General features: G+C 50.2%; 1 protein-coding gene and 1 non-coding gene across 8 annotated transcripts in view; both read right to left on the reverse strand.

Moving 5' to 3' along the window:
* ZNF236 (zinc finger protein 236) overlaps nucleotides 1-10,485 on the reverse strand; it is a 106,742-nt gene extending 96,257 nt beyond the window's left edge. For 5 of the 7 annotated variants that reach the window (XR_007122003.1, XR_007122002.1, XM_047698270.1 and 2 more), the window contains exon 1: nucleotides 10,329-10,485. Coding sequence is in view for 4 of the 7 variants with exons in the window: in XM_047698270.1 (XP_047554226.1) it covers nucleotides 10,329-10,383 (55 nt within the window). In the remaining 3 variants the exon portion in view is untranslated. Of the gene's footprint in view, nucleotides 1-1,482; nucleotides 7,257-8,691; nucleotides 9,962-10,328 lie in introns of those variants that run through there. The other 2 variants (XM_047698265.1, XM_047698269.1) reach the window with 2 other exon arrangements.
* Nucleotides 10,486-16,595: 6,110 nt separating this feature from the next.
* Nucleotides 16,596-16,701, reverse strand: LOC125082764 (U6 spliceosomal RNA). Its single transcript, XR_007122082.1, has one exon. It is a non-coding gene; the product is annotated as a U6 spliceosomal RNA (small nuclear RNA).
* Nucleotides 16,702-24,427: the final 7,726 nt, after the last annotated feature.

The following is a 24,427-nucleotide window of genomic DNA, read 5'->3' on the forward strand; positions in this document are numbered from 1 at the left end:
CACGTGAAAACTCCGCAGCCGCAGAGGCCACCAGACGTCCCGCCGGGCCAGGGATGGCAGGAAGGCACGGCCGCACGAAGGGCAGCCTCTTAGCGGTCAGCGCCCTGGAGGCCGCCAGCAGAGGGGCTTCCCGGGGGACTCCGGCCCCACGTATCCCTCGTGTCCCCAAATCAGCACAGGTAGTGTCTGCAGCCCCCACACATGACAGAAGCACGGAGCCACGTGCACTCCGCAGCACTCAGATCTCCGCGCTCACCGGGGACAGGATTCTGCCCCCGCACCCCGCCGGGGTCCCTGTGAGATTTCAGGCAGGCAGGGCGACCCCGCGGCAGATTCCAGCTGGTTTACCCAGACAGCCACCTTACACACACGCGCGCGCACACACACACACACACATGCACACTCGCACGACCACATTCCCTTCGACCCCTCACCCTTCCCGAACCAAGAACTCGGACTCACTACCGAACGTAAACACGAACCAGTGGCAAAAACCAGAAACTGTCTGAGCAGCTGTTTTCCTTGAAAAACGTGAAGACTCGTTTCAACATCAATTCAGCTCTTTACATAGACGTTCTCGATCGTATATAAGAATAACCACTGATCAACCAGCCCCCCGGATAGTAAAGCCGACCTCCGAGCTTGCAGATTAAATAAGAGAACGCTTCCGGAGCTTCTGCAACAGGAGCCCACCAGCGGCTCAGGAGAGCGGCCGCCTCCTTAACGCTCTCCCTCGCCTCCGATGACCTGGCCGGCCCTCCACAGCCACACTCCGTCACAGCGACATTCAGGCCTGGCAGGTGATGGGGTCTGGACAAGTCCGCAAACTGCTCTTCTCCCAAGACCAACACAGCAATCAGCCCAGTCAGCTAAACCTTCCTGGCAAAGGTCTGTCCTCACCTCCCATCTGAAGAGCTAAACTGATCTTTTTTTTTTTTTTTTTAAGATTTTAAGTGATCGCTACACCCGATGTGGGGCTCGAACTCACAACCCCAAGATCGAGTCACCTGCTCCACGGACTGAGCCAGCCAGGCGCCCTGCCCAGTGGATCTCTTAACACTAAATGCCTCTCTGTGATATGTGATGGTTCAGCAAACTGCATTTACAGCATTCCACTGATTCAACCCCAATTTGCATCTCCCAACTTAAATCCTCAAGCACTATGCACTGAAGATCTCGGCCATCCGTAAATCCTGCGGAGGCATTTTTAATATTAAAATGGGATACACCAGTTTCAGTTTCTAAAGTAACTCCCAAACTTTTTATCTGTTTTTATTTTTGTTTTGAATATAAATCTTCCAAAAAGTAGTTGAAATCTCTACTTCTCTCAACAGGCCCATCTAAAGAGTTTATTTATTTATTTGAGAGAAAGAGAGCCCATAAGCATGAGCAGGGGAGGGGGAAGGGTAGAGGGAGAAGCAGACTCCCCGCTGAGCAGGGAGCCTGATAAGGAACTGGACCCCAGGACCCAGGGATCATGACCTGAGCCGAAGGCAGACCTTAACCCACTGAGCGATCCCGGCATCCCCGTCTTCCAAGATCTTGTCCCCGAGAGCCCAGCTAACCATGAAGGGATTTTCTCAGCTTTTCATTCTGACATCAGGATGCTTTCTGAGGTCACCAAACAGGCCTTCGAGAAGTCTGACAACTGTCGCCCCTACTTCCAGTAGGGCCCCACTTCAGCTACCACACGTTCTCCTCCTTACTTTTGTGTGTGTGTGTTATTTCTACTCTTTTCTTGTTTCTTCTTTTCTCCTTCCTCCTGTTTTCTCCTGTTCGTCCCATGCTGGTCATTCAGGTCTGAGCACAGCTGGACTTTTTCAGATCAAACTCTGCAGCGCTTGCACCCCTGACGTCTTTCTACTCGGTCACTGTATCTCCAAAGCCTTGCACAAAGCCTGGCACATGTCCCATGTTTTTTAAATTCTGAAGCATTATAATGTATTACCTATTCAAAAGAGGTTAGGTTAAGAAGGAAGAAAATTTACTAAGGGGGAAAAGGGGAGTTCTACACTCCGTCCCCTGGTTGTAGAGCTAAGGAAACTAAGACCCCAAAAAAACTTAGTCACTTGGTCAAAATCACACAATTAGCCAGGGCAGAACTGGAAGTAATCTTGAACTCACAGTTTAAGACTGTCTCCTAATTAATCAGGCTCCCATGCCTCTCAAGGTCATGATTTCTGAGATGAGACCCCAATCTCAACCTTGTGCCTACTATAAAAACAGCAAGTGAACGTGGGTTTTACCAACAGTATTTTATGTCAATTGCAAGCCTAACTCTGTTTAGTCTTTCAGTATAAAATACAGTCACAAGTGGGAGTCAGGTCAAAGTACCCTGTTTGTCTAAACCATTAAGTGGTGTCAGTGAGTCAATTAAGAGTCTGAAATACCGATACCGGCTTCATGATAAATGATATGAAATATTACCTGACAGAGAGTTAAGGAGTAATACCTGGTCAGAGACTCACTAAACGGTCCCTGCCAGGCTCAGGTCGCTCGTGTTCCCACAGCAAAGCTCCCCTTTACCCAGACAGATGTGCCTTCAATATGCCTGCTTTGTCAGGCATGACACTGTCTCTATTTTTAAAAGAAGTATCAATCCTCTTTTAAATATTTGCTTTTAGTACCTGTACATTTTTATTTCTAAAGACTTTAGACTCTGGTGGGTGTACACTTAGACACCACATGCATTATCCCAACTTAACAAAACGATGGTGTGTTCAGATTACAACAAAATAATACCTCCAGTGCCTATAGCCTCCCCATCTAGCTAAAACAATTCAAGGACCAAGGTCTAAAAGTAACAGGGTCTTTTTGAGAATGATCAGGGAGTGTACTGCTGAGAATAATGCTTCCCTTAGACAATGCAAAAAACTGATTTTCTGTATAAATAGAGTAATTCCTTGTGGATGTATTTGCTGCCATTATGCTGTTTCTCAGCTCCACAAACGTACCGCACATGTTAGCACTGCGACAATCAAGTAGAACTAAAGGACGCCACAGAACATTGTGGAGAGCCCAGTCCGAGATTCTGTCCCAATTTCCAATGAAGTATGCATGCACGGTACATTCTATTTTTAATGTACATATCTTAAAAAATGGGTATCTATAGATTAAAACATGGGTTACTGGTCACAGATTAGGGAGACGGTGATGGAAGCAGGGCTGGGAGTCATGAGCGTTAGGAATGTTAGTCCTGCTAAGTGCTCAGTAAGGGCTCTGCGAAGCAGGTATCTGCTGCTCAGCTCGGTTCTTCAGCCAAAGGGGAAGCTGATCTCCATCCCGCTTACTTACGGGGTTGTTGTGAGAAATCCAAGGTATGATAAATAGGAAACGAAAAATACTCTTTTAGAAAAGTAAACTGCACATATACTAGGAGGGCTAAAATTAAAAAGACAGGAAAAAACAAGGACAGATGAGGATGTGGAACAACCGGAAACCTCACATCGCACTAGAGAGAGGGAAATTCATGACAGGTGCTCAAAAACCATTTGGCAGCACTGACCAAAGTTGAACACACACAGACCCCGTCAACCCAGCAATTCCGCTCCCAGGTGCGTCCCGCAGAAATGTGTACACAGATGGACCAAAAACACAGGTTTAAAAATGCTCACAGAAGCATCATTTACAACAGCATTGCAAATGCCCTTTGACAGCAGAGGATGAATTACCACTCTAAAGGTGAGAAGTAAAACAATAAAGCTTCTAGGTGGAAACACAGGAAAAGGTCTTCATAATCTTACAATTGTCAAACATTCCTTACACAGGTCCCAAAAGTACTAAACATGAAAGGACTGAAAAATTAGACAATATTAAGATTAGGAACTTCTTTCATGAAAAGATATCCTTAAAAGAATGAACAGGAAAGTACAAAGAACTCATACACAGTATATATAAAGAACTCCTGGGACGGAGCTCTTCACCAAAGATATACAGATGGCAAGGAAGCATACGAACAGAGGCTTTGCATTCTATCTCATAAGGGAACTGCAATTCACACAATGAAATACCACTGCAACCCTATTAGAAAGACTAAAATTAAAAAACAGTAAAAATAATACCAAAAGCAGAAACAGATGTGGAGCAACAGGAACTCTCATTCATTACTGGTGCAAATGCAATGCATTTGCAAAATGCAAAATGAATGCAAAATGCAGAATACAAAATGGCCCAACCACTTTGGAGGAGTCCGGTGACTTCCTGCAAAGCCAAACACAGTCTCACTAGACCATCCAGCACAGTGGTCCTCTACACTGACCCAAAGGAGCTAAAAACCTGCACACAAATGTGTACAACAGGTTATAACTGCCCAAAACTGGAAGCAACCAAGATAGCCTTCGGAACGTAAACAAACAAACGCAGGAGCATCCAGACAATGGAGCATCATTCAGCAATAAAAGAACCGCTAGCAAGCCGTGAAGAGATGTGAGGGATCCTTAAAAGCACACTGCTTAGCGAGAGAAGGCAGTCTACAAAGGCTGCGTACTGTATGAGTCCAACCGTGCGACATGTGAGCAAGCAGAACTAAGGCAACCACGAACCCTCGTGTAAACTATTATTTTTATTAACTAGTAATGTGTCAGAATTGGTTCACGAGTTGTTACACGTGTATCACACTGACACCAGATGCTAATAACAGGGGACAGCTTGAGGGGGAGAATAAGGCGCGTGCAGGGCATGTGGGAACTCGGTACTATCTGCTCGATTCTGCGCAAGCTTAACACTGCTACGAACAGGAAAGTCTATTAACTCAAAATAAGATACTCAACCCAGTAGGAAAGTCGGAAAGGACTTAAACGACAGCCTCACAGAAGAGAACTAATGGCTAATAAACGTAAGGTCTTTATTAGCACAGAACTGCAAGTTAAAACTCAAAGTACCACTGCGCACACCAGAAAGGCTACAACACTCCCGGGCAGAGCGAAGGTGGCGCTCGCGGGAGGAGAAGCTGCTGGCTCACTGGAGACCCGTCCCGCCGCGTCTGTCGTGGCCCAGACGCGCAGAAGTTCACAGCAGCACGTGGACAGCCCGACTGGAAACAAGCTGTGTGGCCGCAGGAGAAAGGACAAAGTGACAGCGTGTTATGTAATGGAACAACATGCGACCCCGTAACTGGACCGGTTTCTGCCAAGTGATGACGGCGGCAACCCCACAACCACACACACAGAACGAAGGAAGCCAGACACGAGTGTCATACCGCGAACCCCGTGTAGCTCGAGAACAGCCCAACCGCCCGGCGGTGTCAGAGGCGGACAGCGGCGCAGGACAGGGAAGGCGGCAGCCCCGGCAGGACGGAAGGAACGTGCGGAGCCTGCGGGGCCCTGGGCGCTGGCTGCGTGCGGCCGCTCACAAAGCGCATTAAAGTCTGGGCGCTTTCCCTGTCGATGTTTTGGTCAATTGACATAATGACCACAATACAATAATAAAGGCTTCCAAACAATGCACACGTGTGGCTTCTCTTGGAAAACCGGAGCCGTGGCCACGGTTAGAGGGAGCCGAGCCGGGATGTGCCCCTGTGGACCAAAGCAGAGCTCTCGGCAGTTCTCCTGGGTCCCCAGACCTGGCCACGACCTGTCCCTACTGCCTCTAACCGACGCGCTAGTTCGCTGGCGCTGTCTGACCCACAAACTATTAGGTTTTTCTTCTGTGGTAAGAGCACACCGTCCACTCTCACTGCTTATGGCATCAAGCGTTCATTTTAATCCACTAAAGCAGAGCTTCCAACTCTGCTGAGATGTCGGGGGAAGACACCTCGGTGGGGGCCGACTGTCTCTGAACTCCTCCGTCTCCCACGCTTCCAGCAGACCTGCTTTGCTGGTCTAGACCCTAGACCAGGGGTGTCCGGCCCTGAGCACACAGCACCCCCGCCCGGGGAGTCTGCAGATCAGCGACACCTGGGTCCCGCCTCACGGGCTCAGGCATGACTGGACTCAAGGCCTGCTCGTCGGGGTCCCCAAAGGCTCCCCCAGGTAACTCCATGTTTTGCCAAGAGGGAAAACCACCACTTGAGACCTTGCCGTGTTATTTCACGTAATAAGCTCTAAGACTAAAAAGTAATTTGAAAAACACTAATTGCTTGAGCACAGAGACACAGTCTGTACAGAGAAAATACAAAGACCCTGATATAGGGTCAGCATTATTTTAAAAACTGCTGAATTGACTTCATCTCACAAAGATTTATGGTTTCGTATGGTTTTCCCAGGCTGTACTTGTATCAAAGACCAGTATTTTTTTTAATAAATCCTTATAAGGAAATATTTTTGCTTCATTGTGGGAAAGACCAAGATTTTGAACTCCTGTTAACTCACTACTTGATTCCAGGATCATAAAATCTTTAAATTGGATGTATTACCTAACACACTTTCCTCAAAATACTACAAAGTCTAGTCTCTGCCTACCTAGAAAGTTCAACGATGGAGAATGAAGGGCGCTCCTTTATGAAGACGTCTTTCCATCCCTGGATACCCGATACTGTTAGGAAGTTATTATTTTAAGCAGATACTGTCCTCGCCTTGGTCCTGCGGAAGCCCAAATCACCTTTAAACCCAAGAGTGTCTGCTGCAGCCATGTATGCTGAATTCCGCTGCTCTTAGCTCATCCTAGTAGTCTAGTCCCCTTGGCGAGGAAAGTAGAGTTCCTGAAGTCATCCACAGCCAAAATGGCCCAAACTGATCTGAGCATGAGAGGACTTGTTTATTCATTTGACTCAAGGTCTGTGTGTCTCAGCGCTCTAGAAATGAAGGATTACAAATATTCCTCCAACAGAGAACAACAACTGAGCAGGGGCCACCTAAAGGGGAGCTTGGGAGAAAACTTTGTACCACTGCACTAGAACAAACAAACGGAAGCCGTACAGGACCATCAGGGTCACATCATGACTTAGCGCAAACTAAAATAAGTACCATAAAGAGAAAATTCCAATCTCACTCATCTTTACATCCCCAGGACAGTGCTGGGCACCGAGCAAATGCTCATTCAATAAACACGACCCTCACGGACGCCTACAGGAGGCTTCCTTCACTTCGGGACCGCCCCCCACCCCCGGCACAGGTGGCGTATATGGCCAGACGCCCAGCCGGTACCTGAGACCACAGGGTGCTGAACCCTTGCTGTATGGTTTTCTCCCACACAGACGTGGTCTCACTGACTCTAACTCGGAAATCAGGCACAGTGAGAGATTAACAACAGTAATAGATCAGACAACTCCACGGTTTGCTGTAGAAGCCGAGTGAATGTGGTCTCTCTCTCTATATCTCTTTCCGGGCGGCACTCACCCTTCCTCTTGCAACATCAAGCGAGGCACCGTGACCCAGCGTTAGGCTACCACGACCTTCTGGTAACAGGTCAGAAGAGGCCCACCTGCTTCCAACCGCAGGGAGCGGAAACCACAGGTATGAGGGGGGCTACTGTACGTATGCCCTAAGCTGAAATGTTGTTTAGTGGGCCTACTCCTAATGTCTTCTTGAGGTTTCCATTCTGCCATCCTTCCCTCTGGGAACTCTAGACCTTGAGTGTCTGCTCCCGTCGCCACCAACAGTGCTCCCACCATCACAGGACACACATGGCCCTCAAGAGCCTAGGCAGGGACCCTGCTCTCGGGAGCTGAGCTCTGCCATCCAGCCCCGAACAGGGCCTGCCCATCACAGGAAGTGCTTTTGCATATCTGTTGAAGAAATTTAGTGATTCAGTGTAGGACTTATATTCAACAAGAAAAAATAATGGAACACACACTTCAGAGTCAAATCCCAACTCTGACAGTAGCTGAGTGGACCTTCCACTCCACTCAAGCCTCTCTGAGCTCTGTTCCCCATCTGTAAAAAGCCCCACCAACCTTCCAGGTTTCTCTTAAGAATAAAATCCATAATGGGAACAGAAAACAAAAGCATTTCAGATAATGAGAAACATTATTAAGATAGTCAACTGACAGAGCAACGGTCCTCAAACATTTTGATCTCAGGGTGTTTGTACATTTTTAAATATTACTGAGGACCCCAAAGACCCTAAATTTATACACATTATATCATTTGCCCTACTAGAAATTAAAATTAAAACTGAGCACTTTTTAAAATATTTATTCACTTAAAAACAACCCTATTATATACACACTTTTATGAAAAATATATTCTCCAAAAAGGTGATTAAGAAGAGTTTTCTCTTTTACAAATCTTTTTTAATGTCCGGAGTCCTCATGTCTGCCTGTGCATTCCCTCCGTTGCTCTATGGTGTGTTTTATTTTCCTGCAAATTATGTTACTTGGAATATGTTCAGCATGTTGTTTTCGAGTGAAATGCAGACCACCACAGCTTCTCACAGTCCGGGCCACGGCCGCCTGCATTCCAGCAGAGGCGTGAGCAACTGTAGCCGACTGGTACCATCAGCGCCCAGGGAAAGTGAGTGAAATAACTGGACAGTATCGCTATGAAAATGTGTGGTGGGCACAGCCCTCCGAGTGTCTCCGGGAACCACCGCTGAGAACCACTGTGGCCGAGGACGGCTGGTGTGCGACCTTCCTCTCACACATGTCTGCGGGAGGCCTCTGCTGGGAGCTGGAGCACCAGGCCTAAGGCCCAGCAAGGGCAGGCGGACTCTCAGGAAGGTCAGGGCACAGGCCTCCACTGGGAGGCCGAGAACAGGACCCTGAGCCCTCCGCAGGCAGGATCAATTAGGATCCCGCAGGAATGTGGATTTTACCTTAAGGAATGAGCAAGCCTTTGAAGAGATTTAATCAGGGTGTGGCCATTTCATCTACACCGTAAAGAGCCCCCCCAGGCTGATGGCCTAGGGCAGGGCGAGGCTCCAGCGAGTCCACCGCAGACCTGGAAAGGGGAGGCCGGGGAGGCCGCGGGAAACGTGGCTTCGAGGCAGAAGCTGCGAGAGTCGCTGTGAACGGTCTGGAGGATTCGGACGGGGACTACTTGTACGTTTAGGGCTAGACAAACCCAGGTGGACACTGAGGCCACTTGGGAAGCTGGTAGGGACGGGGGCTGTGTCCCGGCCTTGGGTGGAGGCGCCTTCCCCGCGCGCCGCCGCGACGCCCCGCACCTGCTGCTTTCGGCCATAAAGGACTGAACAGAACGAGGCCAGCGAGAGCAGGCCACAGCCCCGCATCCAACGCGGGGCTCCCGTCCCGCAGGACCCGGCCGGCCCGCACCGCTCCCGCCGCCGCCCCGGCTCCCGCACAGCCCGGCGAGGGCGCCGCGTCCTCCGAAATTCCCGTGGAGGCCGACACTTCCGTGACCGCGTGTCCGCTCCGCGGCCGGCCCGGAGGGCCTCGGGCATGGGGTCCGGCCGGTCCGTCCGCCGGCCACTCGCTCATCCGCGCCGCCCTCCTGCTCCACGCGGCGAGGCCCGCTCCGATCCGCCGCTCCCGCGAGGGACCCTTCTCCGTCGCCAAGAGCAGCGCAGGGGCCGCAGGCCGGCGCCCGTGGGTCCACCGACCGCTCCCGGGAAGGGGCCCGGGGTCCTAGAGCTGCGTCACCGGCCGGCGACGGGACGAGGACCGGGAGTCCACGCGCCCCGGCCCGGCCCCGACGCAGCCGCCTCTGCCAGCGCTGCGGCCCCCCGGTCTCGGCCCCCGGGGCCCCCCCCCCCGCCGGCCCGCGCGCCCCGGGCCCGCCCCGGACCCTTCCCGGGCCTCCCCGGCGGGGCCGCGGCGCGAGCGCGCACTCGGCAGTCCGGGGCGACCAGGCCGAGCCGGTCGCCTCTCCCGCGGCCCGCCTGTGCGGAAGGCCCCGCCGCCCGCCCGCCAGTGCCACGCGGGGCCCCGGAGACGCCGGCCCGACCCGGCCCGGCCGCCCCGAGACCCGCCCCGGGGAGGGCGCCTCCCTCAGGAAGGCCGCCTCCCTCAGGAAGGCCTCCCGCCGCCGGGGAGCGCCGGGCCGGGCGGGCGGGCCCGGGAGGCCGGCTCCCCGCGGGCGGGCGGGCGGGCGCAGGACGGAGGGGGGCGGCCGACGGAGCGGGGCGAGGGAGGGGGGCGGCGGGGAGGAGGGCGGAGGGCGGCGGCGGCGCGCACCTCACCCCCGGCCCCGCCGCCGCCGCCCGCCCGGCCCAGGAAAGTAGGCCCAGCCCGGCGGAGGGGCCGCCGCGCCGCGCCGGTATCATTCCGCCCGCGCCCTGCGGCCGCCAGTCGGGCGGCGGCGGCGGCGGGGACGGCGGCGGGGCGCGGCGGCGGCGGCGGCGGCCCCCGCCCCGACCCCGGCCCGGGCCCCGCTGTCCGCCCCCGGCCCGCCGCCCCCGGCCGGCCCGTTCCCGGCGCCCTCCGCGCCGCATCCGGGGACTATATTCGCGCGGAGCGGCACAGTGCGGCCGGCCGGGCCGGAGCCGCTTACCGGTGTCGCCGCGCGCCTTGCTCTCCTTGGGCTTCGGGGGGCGGCCCCGCGGCATCGTCGGCGGCGGCGGCGGACCACCCCTCGGCCGCACACACACTCACACACATACACTCGGCGGAGCGCGCACGCGCGGGGACCGGCCGCGGGGGCGCGGCGCGCGCCCGGCCGAGTGGCGGAGGCGGGCGGAGCGGCCCGGGCGGGCGGCCGCCGAGCCGGTCCGAGCGCCCGCGGGCCTCACGGGGGGAAGGCGCCGCACCGCGCGAACGGGGGAGCTAGAACCGCGCCAACTTCGCCGGGTTCCATGGCCCGGCGGGCCGCGTTAGGGGCGTTGGGCGCGGGCGCGGGGTGGGGGCGGGGAGCGGCGCCGTGCGCATGCGCGTTCCGCCGTTCGGGCCTGGTGTGGACCGAGGGCGAGCGGGCCGCGGTCATCTGGCGGCCGCTGTCCCCGACGGCCGGCGTGCGGGGGGCGGGAGGGCCGCGCGTGCCCTGAGTACCCCCCGTTCCCTGTTGGAGCGGGCTGCCGTGGTCACTCGCGGTCCCTCAGTGCCGACGGCCGGCATGAGAGGGCCGGCGGCCCGAGGTCACTCTGGGTCCGCCCCCCCCCCAGTCCGGACGGCCGGAGTGGGCCGGGCGGGCCGTGGTCACCCCTTAGTCCCGACGGACACACGAGTGGGGAGCGGGAGTGCTGTGGTCCCCCCCCCGGCCCTGGGCTGAGCCGGGCAGCCGTCCCAGCGTGTGTGCCGCCGACGTCACCCGCTGGGACAGCCGTCAGGAAAGCAAGAAAGGTGCCGTTCGACCCGGCCCAGGTGGTGAGAAGGAGCTTGCTGGGGGGAGGGGCGGGTCAGAGCCGGGGTCGCTGATGTGCCCGGGCCGCGGTGTGCCTGCCCGTGTTCCCGGCGTCCATGTAACTGCAGCGGGCAGCGGCGCTGCCGTCCCGGGCCCAGCCGCACGCGCGCTTCTGGGCAGGGCCGGGCCCACACTCCGCAGCCAGGGTCGTGGGCGGAGGGCGGGTTACAGTGTCCACTTGCACGTGTGTGCGTCTGTGGTTTCCGCTGACCCGCGCTGACCTCCGCGGAACCGTGAGTGCGGGGCCGCGCGGGAAGCCATCCTCTGCCCCAGTCCCGGCCCCCCCAGGAGAGTGAAGCCCTGCGCTGCGATAACCCCCTGCATGCCAGGCGTTCCGGGGCCACAAGGGGAAAACAGTGTCTTCCCCCCAAAATCTTGCAGCTATGGGACAAGAAAGACAAAAGTAGCCAATAATGATAAAGATTTTTAAAATGTGATGGAGAAATTTAAGGACGACGTAAATTATGGTTGGAAAAATAAATAAGAAAGACACTTTTAACTAAAATTTGGTCAATGCCTGCATTCTGCCCAGAGATGGTAAGAATAGGGCTTCCCAGGGAGAGGGAGCAGGGTAAAGAGGGGGGGGAGTGTATTTTCTCAGGAGCTTTATATCTGTTCACTTTTGTTTACATGTATTCATTCAAATCCTGGAAAAAATAAAAAACATGCAGATAATCCTATTTGAAGAGAAATAAGCTCAGAGAGGTTACTAAACCTCTGACATCAGCCAAAGAATAGCAAATGTTAACATCTTTTTAACTACTCACATTTGAGTGTTGTAGGTAATCCTGCAAGGTGCCATTTTACAGACGGTAGTGCTGAGGTTCAGAGGGGCTAAATGCGATGAAGGGTGCACAGCCCAAGGGAAGTCCAGGGTGCAAACCATATGTGCTCACCTGTTCATCCGTGTACACGCTTGGATCAAAACAAATACACATACGTTTAGACAAAATATGACCATTACATATGCATATCAGGTGTAGCATAGGTATAAGGCTGAGAAAAAGATTGGACTCAGATTATACGAATCTTGGGTCATTTGTAAGTCAATTTGGATGATAATATGTATGTGTATATATGAATGTATATGTATAAAATTCTGTTCTGAAAATGATCTGAAGCAATTTATATCAGTAAAACATAGATGAGGAAATCAGGATGAAGGAAGAAATTAGAAAATCCAAGGGAATAAGTACCTAAACTAGGAAGTCCTATGTAGTTTAAAAAAAAAAAAAAGTGAATAGGAAATTCAATTCCAGGTAGAAGTAGATGTGATTAGTTACAAGATTCTCACTTGTCCATAGAAAACACCTGTATTCCGATGTAGTTTTATAAGATTGTTTCTTTTTTTTTACTATCTATACACATATCATCTGTAAACAGACGGTTTTACTTCTTCCCTTATGACTTGGATGCTTTCTGTTTCTATTTCCTGCCTCATTGCTCTGGTTAGGACTTCTAGTACGACACTGAATAGGAGTAGTCCAAGTGGACACTCTTGTCTTTTTCCTGAGCTTAGAAAGCTCTGAACACCTCACCGTTGAGTATGATGTTCACTGTGGGTTGATCATAGAGGGCCTTTATTTTGTTAAGATGCCTTCTTTATGTGCCCAATTTGTTGGGAGCTTTTATCATGAAAGGATGTTGAATTTTATCAAATGTTTTTTGCTGCATCTATTGAACATGTATGTTTTGTTCTATTAATGTATCACATTAAGTTACATTGCTTTCCAAGGATAAGTTACACTTGATCATGGTGTACGTTCTTTTAATGTGCTGTTGCATTCGGTTTGCTAGTATTTTATTGAAAATGTCTGCATATATTCCTTCATCAGGAATATTGACCTATAGTTTCGTTTTTTTTTTTTTCTCGTATCCTTACCTGGCTTTGGTATCAGGATACTCCTGGCCTCATAGAATGAGTTTGAGAGTGTTTCCCCTCCTCAGGTTTTTGGAAGAGTTTAAGAAGGATTCATGTTATTTTTTAATGTTTAGTAGAACTCACTGGTGAAACCGTCTGCTACTGGTCTTCTCTTTCGTGGGAGGTTTTTTATTACTGTCTTAATCTCCTTCCTCACTGGTCAGTCCAAATTCTCTGTCTCCATGACTCGGGCTTGGCAGCTTGTGCACATCCGTTTCTGGACTCACGCTCCTGGGTGTCTCAGAGGTCCCTCAGAGGGCTGCTCTTTTCTTCCAGCTCATTTTTAAACTGATTCCTAAAGCAGACATAGAAAGGGGGACAAAAACATAGGCCCCCCAGAACCAGCACACAAGGCAAGCTAGGGGACAGGCCAACTCCCCCGAAGACGCATTTGAGCGTCTCCCTTAGGGCGTCCTCTCCCTAGAGGCTTCTGCTCTTCCGACAGCATGACAGTCCTCCCCTTGCCTTTATGGCTGTGCGGGCTTTTTACATGTCTTTGGATAAATGAAGTCTTGGTCAGTTTTCAGCTTTGTCAGAGTTTTCCAAGTTCTTCCCTGCCTGGCATCTTGGCGGCACCCGTGTTTGTGACATTCACGGATGCTGGTGCCTGTGGCCGTGCACTTGTACTGTTGTAGAGCGTTTCCTTGCGAGACTGCGCGCGTCGGGTCCATTGTCGACAGACTTCCGGCTTATGTCCAGTTGTTTTTTGGGGGTTTGTTTGTTTTTAGGAATATGCTGCGTGTTGCACTTGCCTTCTGGTATTGGTCTTTTTTTTTAAATATAGGTTGAAAAGTATTTCTTATTTTTTGCTTTCAATTTGTCCCATGTCAGCTAAGTTTACTTTTCTCCACTTTCTTTCCCTTTTGTGGACTGACATTCCCCCCCCCCCCCGTTCTCCTTTTTCCCCGTTGCTAGTTTGAAAGTGATGTACTCATTCCATGAAGGGTAATGAAGAAACTTCAAGATGATACTTACGAAAGTCGAAGGTTAACATCTTTTCCCTTCTCCTAATTTATAAACTATTGTTTGGTGTTTTAATTCTACTTTAAACTGCAAAAGGTACTATTGTTTTATTTAGTCTAATTTGTGTAAATACGCTTACATATTCTAGTATACTTATATTTTGATTTTTCTTGTCCTCTACACTCTTTATGTCCCCAGACTTCACCTCCTATCTCTCTTTCTGTCTCACATACACTCTTTACAGTTTCACTGAGAGAACAGTACTAGCAGCAAACATTCTGTCATTTTTTGTGTACCTGAAAATGTCCTTATTTTGCCCTCATTCTTAAAAAATGCTTTTTCTGGTAAAATAATTCTAGGTTAACACTTGTTTTCTTTCAATCCACTGAAAATATTCCACTTTTAGATTAGTTTCTGTTGCAAGTGATGACGCGTCGGTTCTCAGTCTTTTCCTTTGCAGGTCATTTTTCCTCACTGGAAGCTTCTGTGACCTCTCAGCCGTCGCCGTCGCTGACTTGCAGACCGGTCACGGGGTGCCGGTGTGGATTCTTCCATTTACACACTCAGGGATTCAGTAGGAATTCTCAGGGATTGTAGCTACAAAGGCGGCCTTAGCCTTATTCTTTCTCTTTCTCTTGGAATTCCAGACTGATTTATGAGAGACCTGCTTATTTTAGACTCTATTTTTCTTAACTTTTCTTTCATATTTTCTCTATATTTTATCTTGGATAATTTTTTAAAGATTTATTTTGCAATTCACCAATTTTATCTTCTGCCATGACTTAAGTTAAACCTACCCATTGAGTTTGATAATTCAGTTATGTTTTATTTATCTTTTATAATTTCGTTCTTTTTCAAATCTATGGTAAACTTTTCCAACTTTTTAATGACAAAATTATCAAGCATGAAAATAGTTGAAAAAATAGTATAATGAACTGCTATATACTGAACACTAGATTCAACAGTCTTAATATTTTTTGCCATATTTGCTTTATCTATTTATTTTTCTTTTTTAAAAAGATTTTATTTATTTGACAGAGAGAGATCACAAGGAGGCAGGGAGGCAGGCGGAGAGAGAGGGGGAAGCAGGCTCCCCGCTGAGCACAGAGCCCGAAGCGGGATCATGACCTGAGATCATGACCTGAGCCAAATGCAGAGGCTTAACTCACTGAGCCACCCAGGCGCCCCATCTATTTATTTTTCTATTGTCTTTTGTTTTTCTGTGTGTGCAGTTTTCATTTCTTGTAATTCTGTTTTTGCCAAGCTTTTTGAAAAAAGCTGTAGACATCACAACGTATTACCCCTAACTGCACTGATACAGTGTACATATAACTACTTCAGCATAGCTCTCTAAGAATACATGTCTTTCCTTACATATCCATGATATCATTACTATAGCTAAGAAAAATATCAGTAATCTAATATATTTAATATCTAGTCTATATTAAAATATTCCCAATTGTCTCATGTTTATTTCACCAATCAAGATCCAAAAAGGACTCTTTTTCCCCCAACACTTTATTTATTTATTTGACAGAGAGGGAGAGAGAGAGCACAAGCAGGGGGAGCAACAGAGGGAGAGGGAGAAGCAGGCTCCCCCAGGGCAGGAAGCCCCATTCAGGACTAGATCTCAGGACCTTGGGATCATGACCTAAGCCAAAGGCAGATGCTTTGCTGACTGAGCCACCACCCCAGGACTCATGTCTTCAATTCTTACTCTGCCTCGTTTTATTATTTTTTTTAAAGATTTTATTTATTTATTTGACACTCAGAGATCACAAGTAGGCAGAGAGAGAGGAGGAAGCAGGCTCCCCGCCGAGCAGAGAGCACAATGCGGGGCTCGATCCCAGGACCCTGGGATCATGACCTGAGCCGAAGGCAGAGGCTTTAACCCACTGAGCCACTCAGGCACCCCTGCCTAGTTTTATTTTTAACAGCTTTGCTGAAATATAACTAATGTATAGCAAAGCACATATTAAAGGGTGAAGTATGATAAATTTTGACATATATATAAAACGTGAAGCCATCGATACAATCAAGGCGTGAACATACCCTGTCACCCAAACACTTCCTTGTTTCCCTGTGCACCCATCCCCTCTCCCTGATCCCCAACTCCCAGGCAACTGCTGATCTTTTTGTCACTATAGATTAGAGCGCATTTTCCAGAGCTTTATATAAATGCAGTCGTAGGATATGTACCCTTTTTACCTAACTTCATTCACTGTGAATAATTATGAGATTTACCCACGTTGTTGTAGTAGTCAATAGTTTATTCCATTTTACTGCCAAGTATTTTCTTTTTTTTACTGAGATACAGTGTACATATGACATTCGCTTCAGGTGTGCAGCACAATTACATGTAACTGTATATATTGCGACATAAACTGGATGAGTCTAGTTAACATCGATCATCACAGAGTTACTGGGTTTTATCCTTGTGAAAGTTTGTAAGATCTACTCTCTTTGTGGCTTCCAAATACACGGTACGGTGTTATTAACTATGGTCACGTTCCCCTTTTAGGACTTAGTTATTTTATAAAAACACAGAATGCTTCACCAACTTGAGTGTCATGCTTGCACGGACGCGTGCTACTTCTCTCCGTATCCTCCTTATTTTATCAGATGTGCTGCCGAAGCAAGCACTGAGTGGTATTTCATTTTATGGACAGACCACCGTTTCTCTACCCACCCACCTGCTGATGGACCCTTGGGTTGTTTCCGGTCTTCAACTCTTTCAAACAGGACCCAGACTAGGGCGAAAGAACAAGGCAGCTCGTGCTCACTCTCAGGTTCACACACATTCCACATGCCTCACCTCGCGTGGGCCTGGGTCACAGACGACACTGCTAGGAACATGTGCATCAAGTCTGGACACGGACACGACACACGCCTTCGTTTTTCCTGGGTAAATACCTAGGCATGGAGTGGCAGGGTCAAAGGGTAGCTGCTCCTTTCACTTTTTTAGAAGCTGCTAAACTGCTTTCCAAAATAGTTGTGACCGCCTGACCTTTGTACAAGCCACGTAGGGCATTCCGGTCCCTCCACTTACTCCAGCACTCGGTATGGTTAGCCTTTTGGGTTTCAGTCTTTCCCATAGATGTGTCATGATACCTCACTGTGCCTTTGCCTTTCTCTAATAATTCATGAAACTGAGCATCTTTTCATCTGCTTATTTGCGATCTGTGGATTGTCCTTGAGGTAGTGTCTGTTCAAATCTTTTGCCCATTTGTAACTGGATTGTTTGGCATCTCTGTGAGATGCAGAGGTATCTGATACCTCAAATGTGGTTTCTTGCCAGGTACAGGTTCTGTAGTACTTGCTCCTAGTAGGTGGCTTGCCTTTTCATTGCCTTAACATTGTCCTTTGAATGGCATGAGTTTTGGGTTTATCAAAGTTCACATGATCAATTGTTTCACGCTTTTTGTGTCATTTCAAGGAAATTTTCCAAGTCCAAAGTCATTAAGATTTTCTGTGTTTACTTTTGGAAATCTTAGCTCTTAGATTTTGGTCTTTTTCCGTTATGGTTAATTTTAAATTTGGTCTGAGGTAACTGTTGAGTTTCATTTTTTCAGCACGATATCCAGTAGCTCCATCACAACTTGATAAAAAGGTGATTACTTCTCCGTTGAAATGCCTGGTCAACATTGTTTAAAATTAATTGATCATGTATGTACAGGCCTATTTTGGAGTCTATTCTGTTCTACTTTTGTGTTTCTCTTATTTCTAATACCACACACATTTCCTGAATTTTGAAATCAGCTTGTCAATCTCCAAAAAAAAAAATTTTTTTTAAAGGCAGCTGAGATTTTTTAATAGAATTGCTTCAAAAAAAAGAATTGTTTTGAATCCATAAATTGATTTGTGAGAAATTCACACCTTCACCATGTGGAGTTACCTGGTCTATGACCGCAGTCTCTCTCCCAGTCATTCAAGTCTCCTTTTGTGTCTCATTCTGAGTTTTATAGTTTCCGGTGCCCAGGTCCTGCCCATCTTTTGTCAAATATATCCTTCCAAGGCAGTTAATATTTTTTGTGTCACATTAAATTTATTGCTTATCTAGTGTCAAGTTGATAGTTCTACTTTTTAAAAATTGGTTGTTTATCCTAAAAAACTTAAAAGTTGGGGTGCCTGGGTGGCTCAGTGGGTTAAGCCGCTGCCTTCGGCTCAGGTCATGATCTCAGAGTCCTGGGATCGAGCCCTGCATCGGGCTCTCTGCTCGGCAGGGAGCCTGCTTCCTCCTCTCTCTCTCTCTCTGCCTGCCTCTCTGCCTACTTGTGATCTCTCTGTCAAATAAATAAATAAAATCTTTAAAAAAAAAACAAACTTAAAAGTTATAGTAGCTTTTTCTGTAGATTCCAAACGTTTTTTTAAATAAATGATTATGATTTCTGAGAATAAACTATTTTCACTTCTTTTCTAATATGGAACTGGCTTTTTTCCTTTTTCTGGCTTTATTGCATTGGCCATAACTTCTAATACTAGCTCTAATACTAATGCACAGACATAGTAACAGCAACTGTCTTTCCCTCCCTGATACTAGAGGGAAGGGAATCCGACTGTCACTATGAACTGGGATATTAGCTACAGGTTTTCTGGGGTTGCCCTTTACCATATTGAGGACATTTCCTCCTTTTCCTAGAGGAGAGTTTCTGTCATGAATGAATATTGCACTTGCTGACATTTTCTTACGAATTTTTGCATCTGTGTTCATGAGGAATATCAGTTTGTAGTTCTTTTGTTGTTTTCTTATTCCTGTGTTTTTCTGGTCTTTGTATTGGGTCAATGCTAGTCTCATAAATTGAACTGTGAGGCATTCCTTTCTCTTGAATTTGATGGAAGAGTTTAGCATTTAGCACACTGTCCTTTCCAAGTCTTAACAATGTTTGGCCTTTTTAATTTGTTGTGTTTTTTTAAAGATTTTATTATTTTGTGTGTGTGAGAGAGAGAGAGAGAGAGAGCGCACAAACGGGGAGGGGCAGAGGAAGAAGCAGGCTCCCTGCTGAGCAGGGAACCCAATGCAGGACTCATTCCCAGGACCCTGGGATCATGACCTGAGCCAAAGGCCAACGCTTAACCAACTGAGCCACCCAGGCACCCCAATCTGTTTTTGTTCTGTTTCTCAGGTTCCAAAATAGGATTCAAGTTAAGGGTAATGAAGAAGAAAACAAAAATGCTGGGCATTAATCATTTGCGGCCCGGTACATTTACACGTTTAATCTCTGTTAGTTACCCCAGGACTAGAAGAGTGCATTATACTCCCATTTTACAAGTTTATCAAAGGAGGTTAAATAACTTGCCTAGTTATGGGCAGTCCTGGAGTTCAGATTGGAAAGCACATCTCCAAGTCTCCAGAAACTGTATCCTCTTTCCTACACCAGATGAGCAAATCGAAGTGTCCATCTCATAGTCTGAGAAACTAAGGTCTGGGAATATGAATTTAACTTCCCTCCATAGTCACTGAATGCACAGGTTGTGTACTGAACTAGACTCTGTAGTCCACCTGCCGTTGAAGCTGCCTGGGGTAGTTCCAGAAATAAACTAACTTAGTTTGACACCAAAGAAAATGGAAATAACGTGATAATTGAAGCAACAGCACTATAATATGAAGACACGAGGAAGAGACGAATTTGCTGAGTCCGAGCTGGAATTCGTAGTGATGCCAATCGGTTCCGACTGGTGACTCTCTCAGAAGCATGCAGCAGCCCAAGAAAATGGGCACAGTCCGCATGGAAGCGGGGTGTGAGGACAGGCAGAACTGACTGGGGGGTCGGGGGGCACGATCTCCCCAGCGTGATTTTACTTTTTTTTTTTTAAGATTTTATTTATTTGACAGGCAGAGATCACAAGTAGGGGAAGAGGCAGGCAGAGAGAGAGGAGGAAGCAGGTTCCCTGCTGAGCAGAGAGCCCGATGCAGGGCTCGATCCCAGGACCCTGGGATCATGACCTGAGCCTAAGGCAGAGGCTTTTACCCACTGAGCCACCCAGGCGCCCCTCCCCAGCATGATTTTAGAAAGCACAATCAGCTGATAGGAAAGAAGGAGTGATGTTCATCCAAATTAGAAAGCAAATGACGTGTCAATGTCTTGAATAATAGGGAAAGAATGAGGCTTAATGAGGACACGGGACATGCCCACTAGCAGTGATGGAGTGGAACGGGGAAAAGGAAGTCTGCCATCAGGTACGGGCTCTAAAAACCATCAGAGGGCAGAGCGATTGTGAGTGACGACAAGTTCCGCGCAGGATCACGTAAGAGACGGCTTCAGCTTACGTGTCTACCTTGCGTGTGTCATCTGCCTTCTCAACCATCTGCTGGGTGCTCACTACACGCCAGGTGCCATGGCTCCCTCTTCAAGAACACGTGAAGGACAAGCTCTGGCACTCCTGTATCTGCCAAAGTAGTGAGCGGAGAAACACGGGGATGCGAGGGGTTCGTGTACCAGAAAGTTAAAGTGGCATTGGAAAGAGAATGCGGATTTTAGCTTCTTTATGCCAAAGACGACTTGTTACAGAGGTACCGTGTCTGCTCTCCAAAGCTGTATGCATAGATTCAGTCCTGAAATGCTACAGAAAGAATAGGCAAAACATCAAAATTCTGAAGAAAATTTGCATATAGCCCTAATAATAGGGAGAATGGGTCATTTAAATTCAGTTTGGGGGCATTCTGATCTCGCAGTCTTCCCAGGTGGTTCTTCTTTTTCCCCTTTCTGTGAACCGCTTGACCGTGTTATCACCAGATACCTGTAATCCAGCTTGAGGCCCCTGAGGAAGCTGGGGCCCGGGGCTGACGGACCTCTCTCGCTCGGCACGGATGGCGAGAAACACAGAGCAGCCAAGCACGGTCCCTGCGATCTGCGCCACCACAGCCCCGTCCCTGTGGCCCTCGGCACCTTACGTCATCGTCTGTCCTTCATTCACCTACAGAAATACCTGAGTCGCACAAGTGACCACCGGCCCGCGGCTCCCCGGAGGAAGGTGGTCCCGCAGCAGGCGCTCGGGGTCTCAAACCTTCCTCCCAGCCAACGACCCTCACACAAGCCTGGCCTCACCTGCCCGGCAGGTGGAGCAGATACGTGTGATCTCCGGCTCTTCGCACACACTCAGCTCGCGGCAGCGGCCTACGGTCCACGCAGTGTGGCGGGCGCTCTGCGAAGCCTCTGCACGTCTGGCACGTCGTCTCCCGCAGAACCCTCGCAGAGGCCAACAGTAAGCTTTTCACTCCAGATGCCAGGCTGTGCCACCCCAGGAGACCACGTCACCCTTCTAGGTCTCGAGTGGCAAAGGCTGAGCCCGCAGCTCTCGTGGTTTTAACGCCCCGTCATGCTCTGCGCTTCAACCTGAACACTTCAGACGCTATTTCTTTGTAGGAAGAGCGTGCTGGGAGAGTGATGGTCCTGAACTTATACATCACCAGGGCTCCCCGCCTGCCTGTGGGTCACAGGGGTGAGTCACTCTTGCTGTAATAAAAACAGACATGGGCCAACAAGTCACCGGCAGCCCCGGCTCCATTTCCGCAGCTCGGTGAGGCCTGCACCCCTCTCTGGGGAGGTCAAGTGCACAGAGGCAGCCACGCTGAAAGAGGGGACCACACCCCACCCCATTCCTGTAGAATCCTAAACACAGCCAGCCCACTGCCCAGGAAGGTGACCCCAGGGCCGAGTGATAGAGGAAAGGGGCACATTCCAAAGGCTCGCCACCGCTGACCCTTCCTGTCCCTCTCCAGCTCTCCACGAGGACCTCCGCGCCCACCCACCGCTCACACCTGCGGAGCGCGGCTCCCCGTTACTCCCTTCCCTGCAGAACTTGCGAGGGGCCTTCTCAAACCACTTTCAGCCGGTCTTCCCTTCGGTCCTCCAGAACTCCTTAGGGCACCCAGGTCAGACCCCCACGACTCTGCTCTCTCCCTGACTTCTGGTGGCTGGGCGGCCGGTGACCCATTCAGCTCGCCCCCACCTCCCGCAGCTGCACTTGGCCCTGGGCTGCTTCCCACGGTCCGGCTGGTGTCTCAGCTGGCACCCGTCTGCAACAGACTCTCCGCTTCTTGAGCTGCTCGGGCTGTGTCTCAAGCCCCTCCCTGCGAGTGGGGCCCTTCCAGCACCAGCCTGTTCTTCCCATAGCCACGTTTCAGCATCTCTTCTATGGCTTCGAAGCCATCTCACCCACCGGAACGGCCTTCCTCCCGCCAAGCTCGCCTGTCGGTTAAGGATCTGGGCGCCCGGGACGCGGCTTGCTGGCTTTCCCGTGCTGGTCCCTGCTGTCTCAGCAGTGGTGTCTGGGGCATTCTTTGTAGCTCCGCACCACGTTTCGCTAACCTCAGCCCCATCTCCTTCCCCAGCCCGGCTGCCAGAACTTCCCCTGCGTCATCTTTCCCTGCTTCGTCCCAAGCTCAGGCTAGGCTCCCAGTTGGCCTGCGTTTCAAACCCGCCTCTCCGTTTCACCTGCCAGCCTGCCTGCCGAGTGAGCATTCCGAAATCCAAACCCGACCTTTTCACTCCTAAGCTAACCTGTTCTGAGGTGCTGTCAATCCCTGCACTCTGGATTTTCGAATATACTATGCAATGCTAAACCGCACGGAAGTGTGTAAATACTGCTCCCGACACTGCACACTCAGCACCGCACCTGCCCAGGCATCCCAGGCCGGAGACCCCTGTCCTCAGGGCCTCTGTGTGGCCCAATGGCAGGGGACACGCCCAGGGGTGGAGCCATGCGCCCTCCCAGCTCTGTGAGCAGCCCTGCACGGGCTCCCTGTGCCCCAGGCTCCCCCTCCGGGCAGTCGCCCCCAGCCACGGAGCTCACCTTCAGGTGCTTGCTCTCTCCGCGTCTCGAAGCTGTGAGCAGGACTGCTCCGCCTACTTCGTGTAAGTGCTGGTGACCCCCATACGCTTGGGCATCTGTGTCCCTGTCCGTAGGATGACGATGCACGCTGTCTTCACCTTCACGGCTGCAACCGTTGCACTGTGTGACCATACTGCGATTTTCTTAATCTCTTATGCTGATGAAGATTAGGCTACTTTCAATTTTTTCTTTGCTACTACAAGTATTATTGCTCCAAACGTCCCTCTACATGTCTCCCTGGGCTGTAGGAGTGGAATTGCTGCGGTTTAACGTGATTTCCTAACATGAGCACAAGCATTTACATTCTCACCAGCAGTGTCTCAAAATCCCTGGTGCTCTGTCCCCGTCCCTTGGAGTACTACCAGGCTTCTCAATTTTTGCTGACCTGTGAGGTTTTATGTTTTCTTCGTTTTTCTAGTGAGGCTGAACCTCTTGTTTGCTTCTCCTCTTCAGTGATTTGCCTGTTTTTGTTTTTGCCTATTTTAAAAATTCAGTTTTATATATTTTCATTGATTTATTGTAACTTTATATATTCTGGATAATATTATTTTATTGATAAATACAGGTATTTTATGAGACAGACACTAATATTTTATCACAAAATCCAAGTTTTAATTTGATTGTAATTTCATGTACCAGCCTTTTCCCCAACCCAGGGAATGTTTCCATCATGACATTCATGATCCTTTCTTATTCACCTCAAGAGCCTTTCCTGGCGTCCCAAGGCTGCGTGTCCCCTGCCATCTCTGTCCCCCACAGTAGTGACGCTCACGGCTGCCCGTGCTTCTGTCAGACCCAGCTTTCGCCCCGACCCGGTCTGGATGAGGCGTCCTCCGTCCTGCAGCCAAACTCCTCCCCACCATCACTTTGGTTATCTGAGGGGCTGCTTTTCCCAACCAGATTTTGGGAGTTTAATCCCTTTGTTCAGACAAGGGGATCTGTAGGAAGCACCAGGGCCCTTCAGACTCAGGATCCACACGGGGAGGGGGGAAGGGGTGGGTGGTCTGGGTGCAGAAGCACCCCCGTCGGAGCTGGGAAGCCAAGAGCAAAACCAGGTCTCTGGAGGAGCGTGGTGGAGAGTCGGGACGTACTTGGCTCATCCCACAGCCAGGCACCAGCGTGTGGATGGGAATCCATCCCGGGGAGCAACAGGGAAAACTAACCTGGAGAGCGGGGTGAGGTCCGGGGCTGCAGGTGGGGAAGGGGGCCCAGGGGAGTTAAGAGCTCGCAGGTGGGACTGTGCTCCCTTCATTGTGTGTGGGCGGGTCCCAGGCTGGCAAGGTCACCCAGCAAGCTGTGCAGTCACCGCGGCTCTCCCCTGTGCCAGGACCCCACAAGGTGCAGAAGGGCTGCTCAGGGCTAATGTCAGTCAGTGCACCCTCCTGCACACCCTGCCCCCGCCCCGGGCGGGGGTCACTGCTGATCCAAAAGAACAGGGCTGGGCTCCACCATCATGTCACTAGATGCAGGGAGGACAGTTCACACACAGAAATGGGGGAGAGGGAGGGAGAGAAGAGGAAGGAGGGAGGGAGGCGGG

Source organism: Lutra lutra, chromosome 12 (genome assembly GCF_902655055.1).
Source record: "Lutra lutra chromosome 12, mLutLut1.2, whole genome shotgun sequence".
Lineage (NCBI taxonomy): Eukaryota > Metazoa > Chordata > Mammalia > Carnivora > Mustelidae > Lutra > Lutra lutra.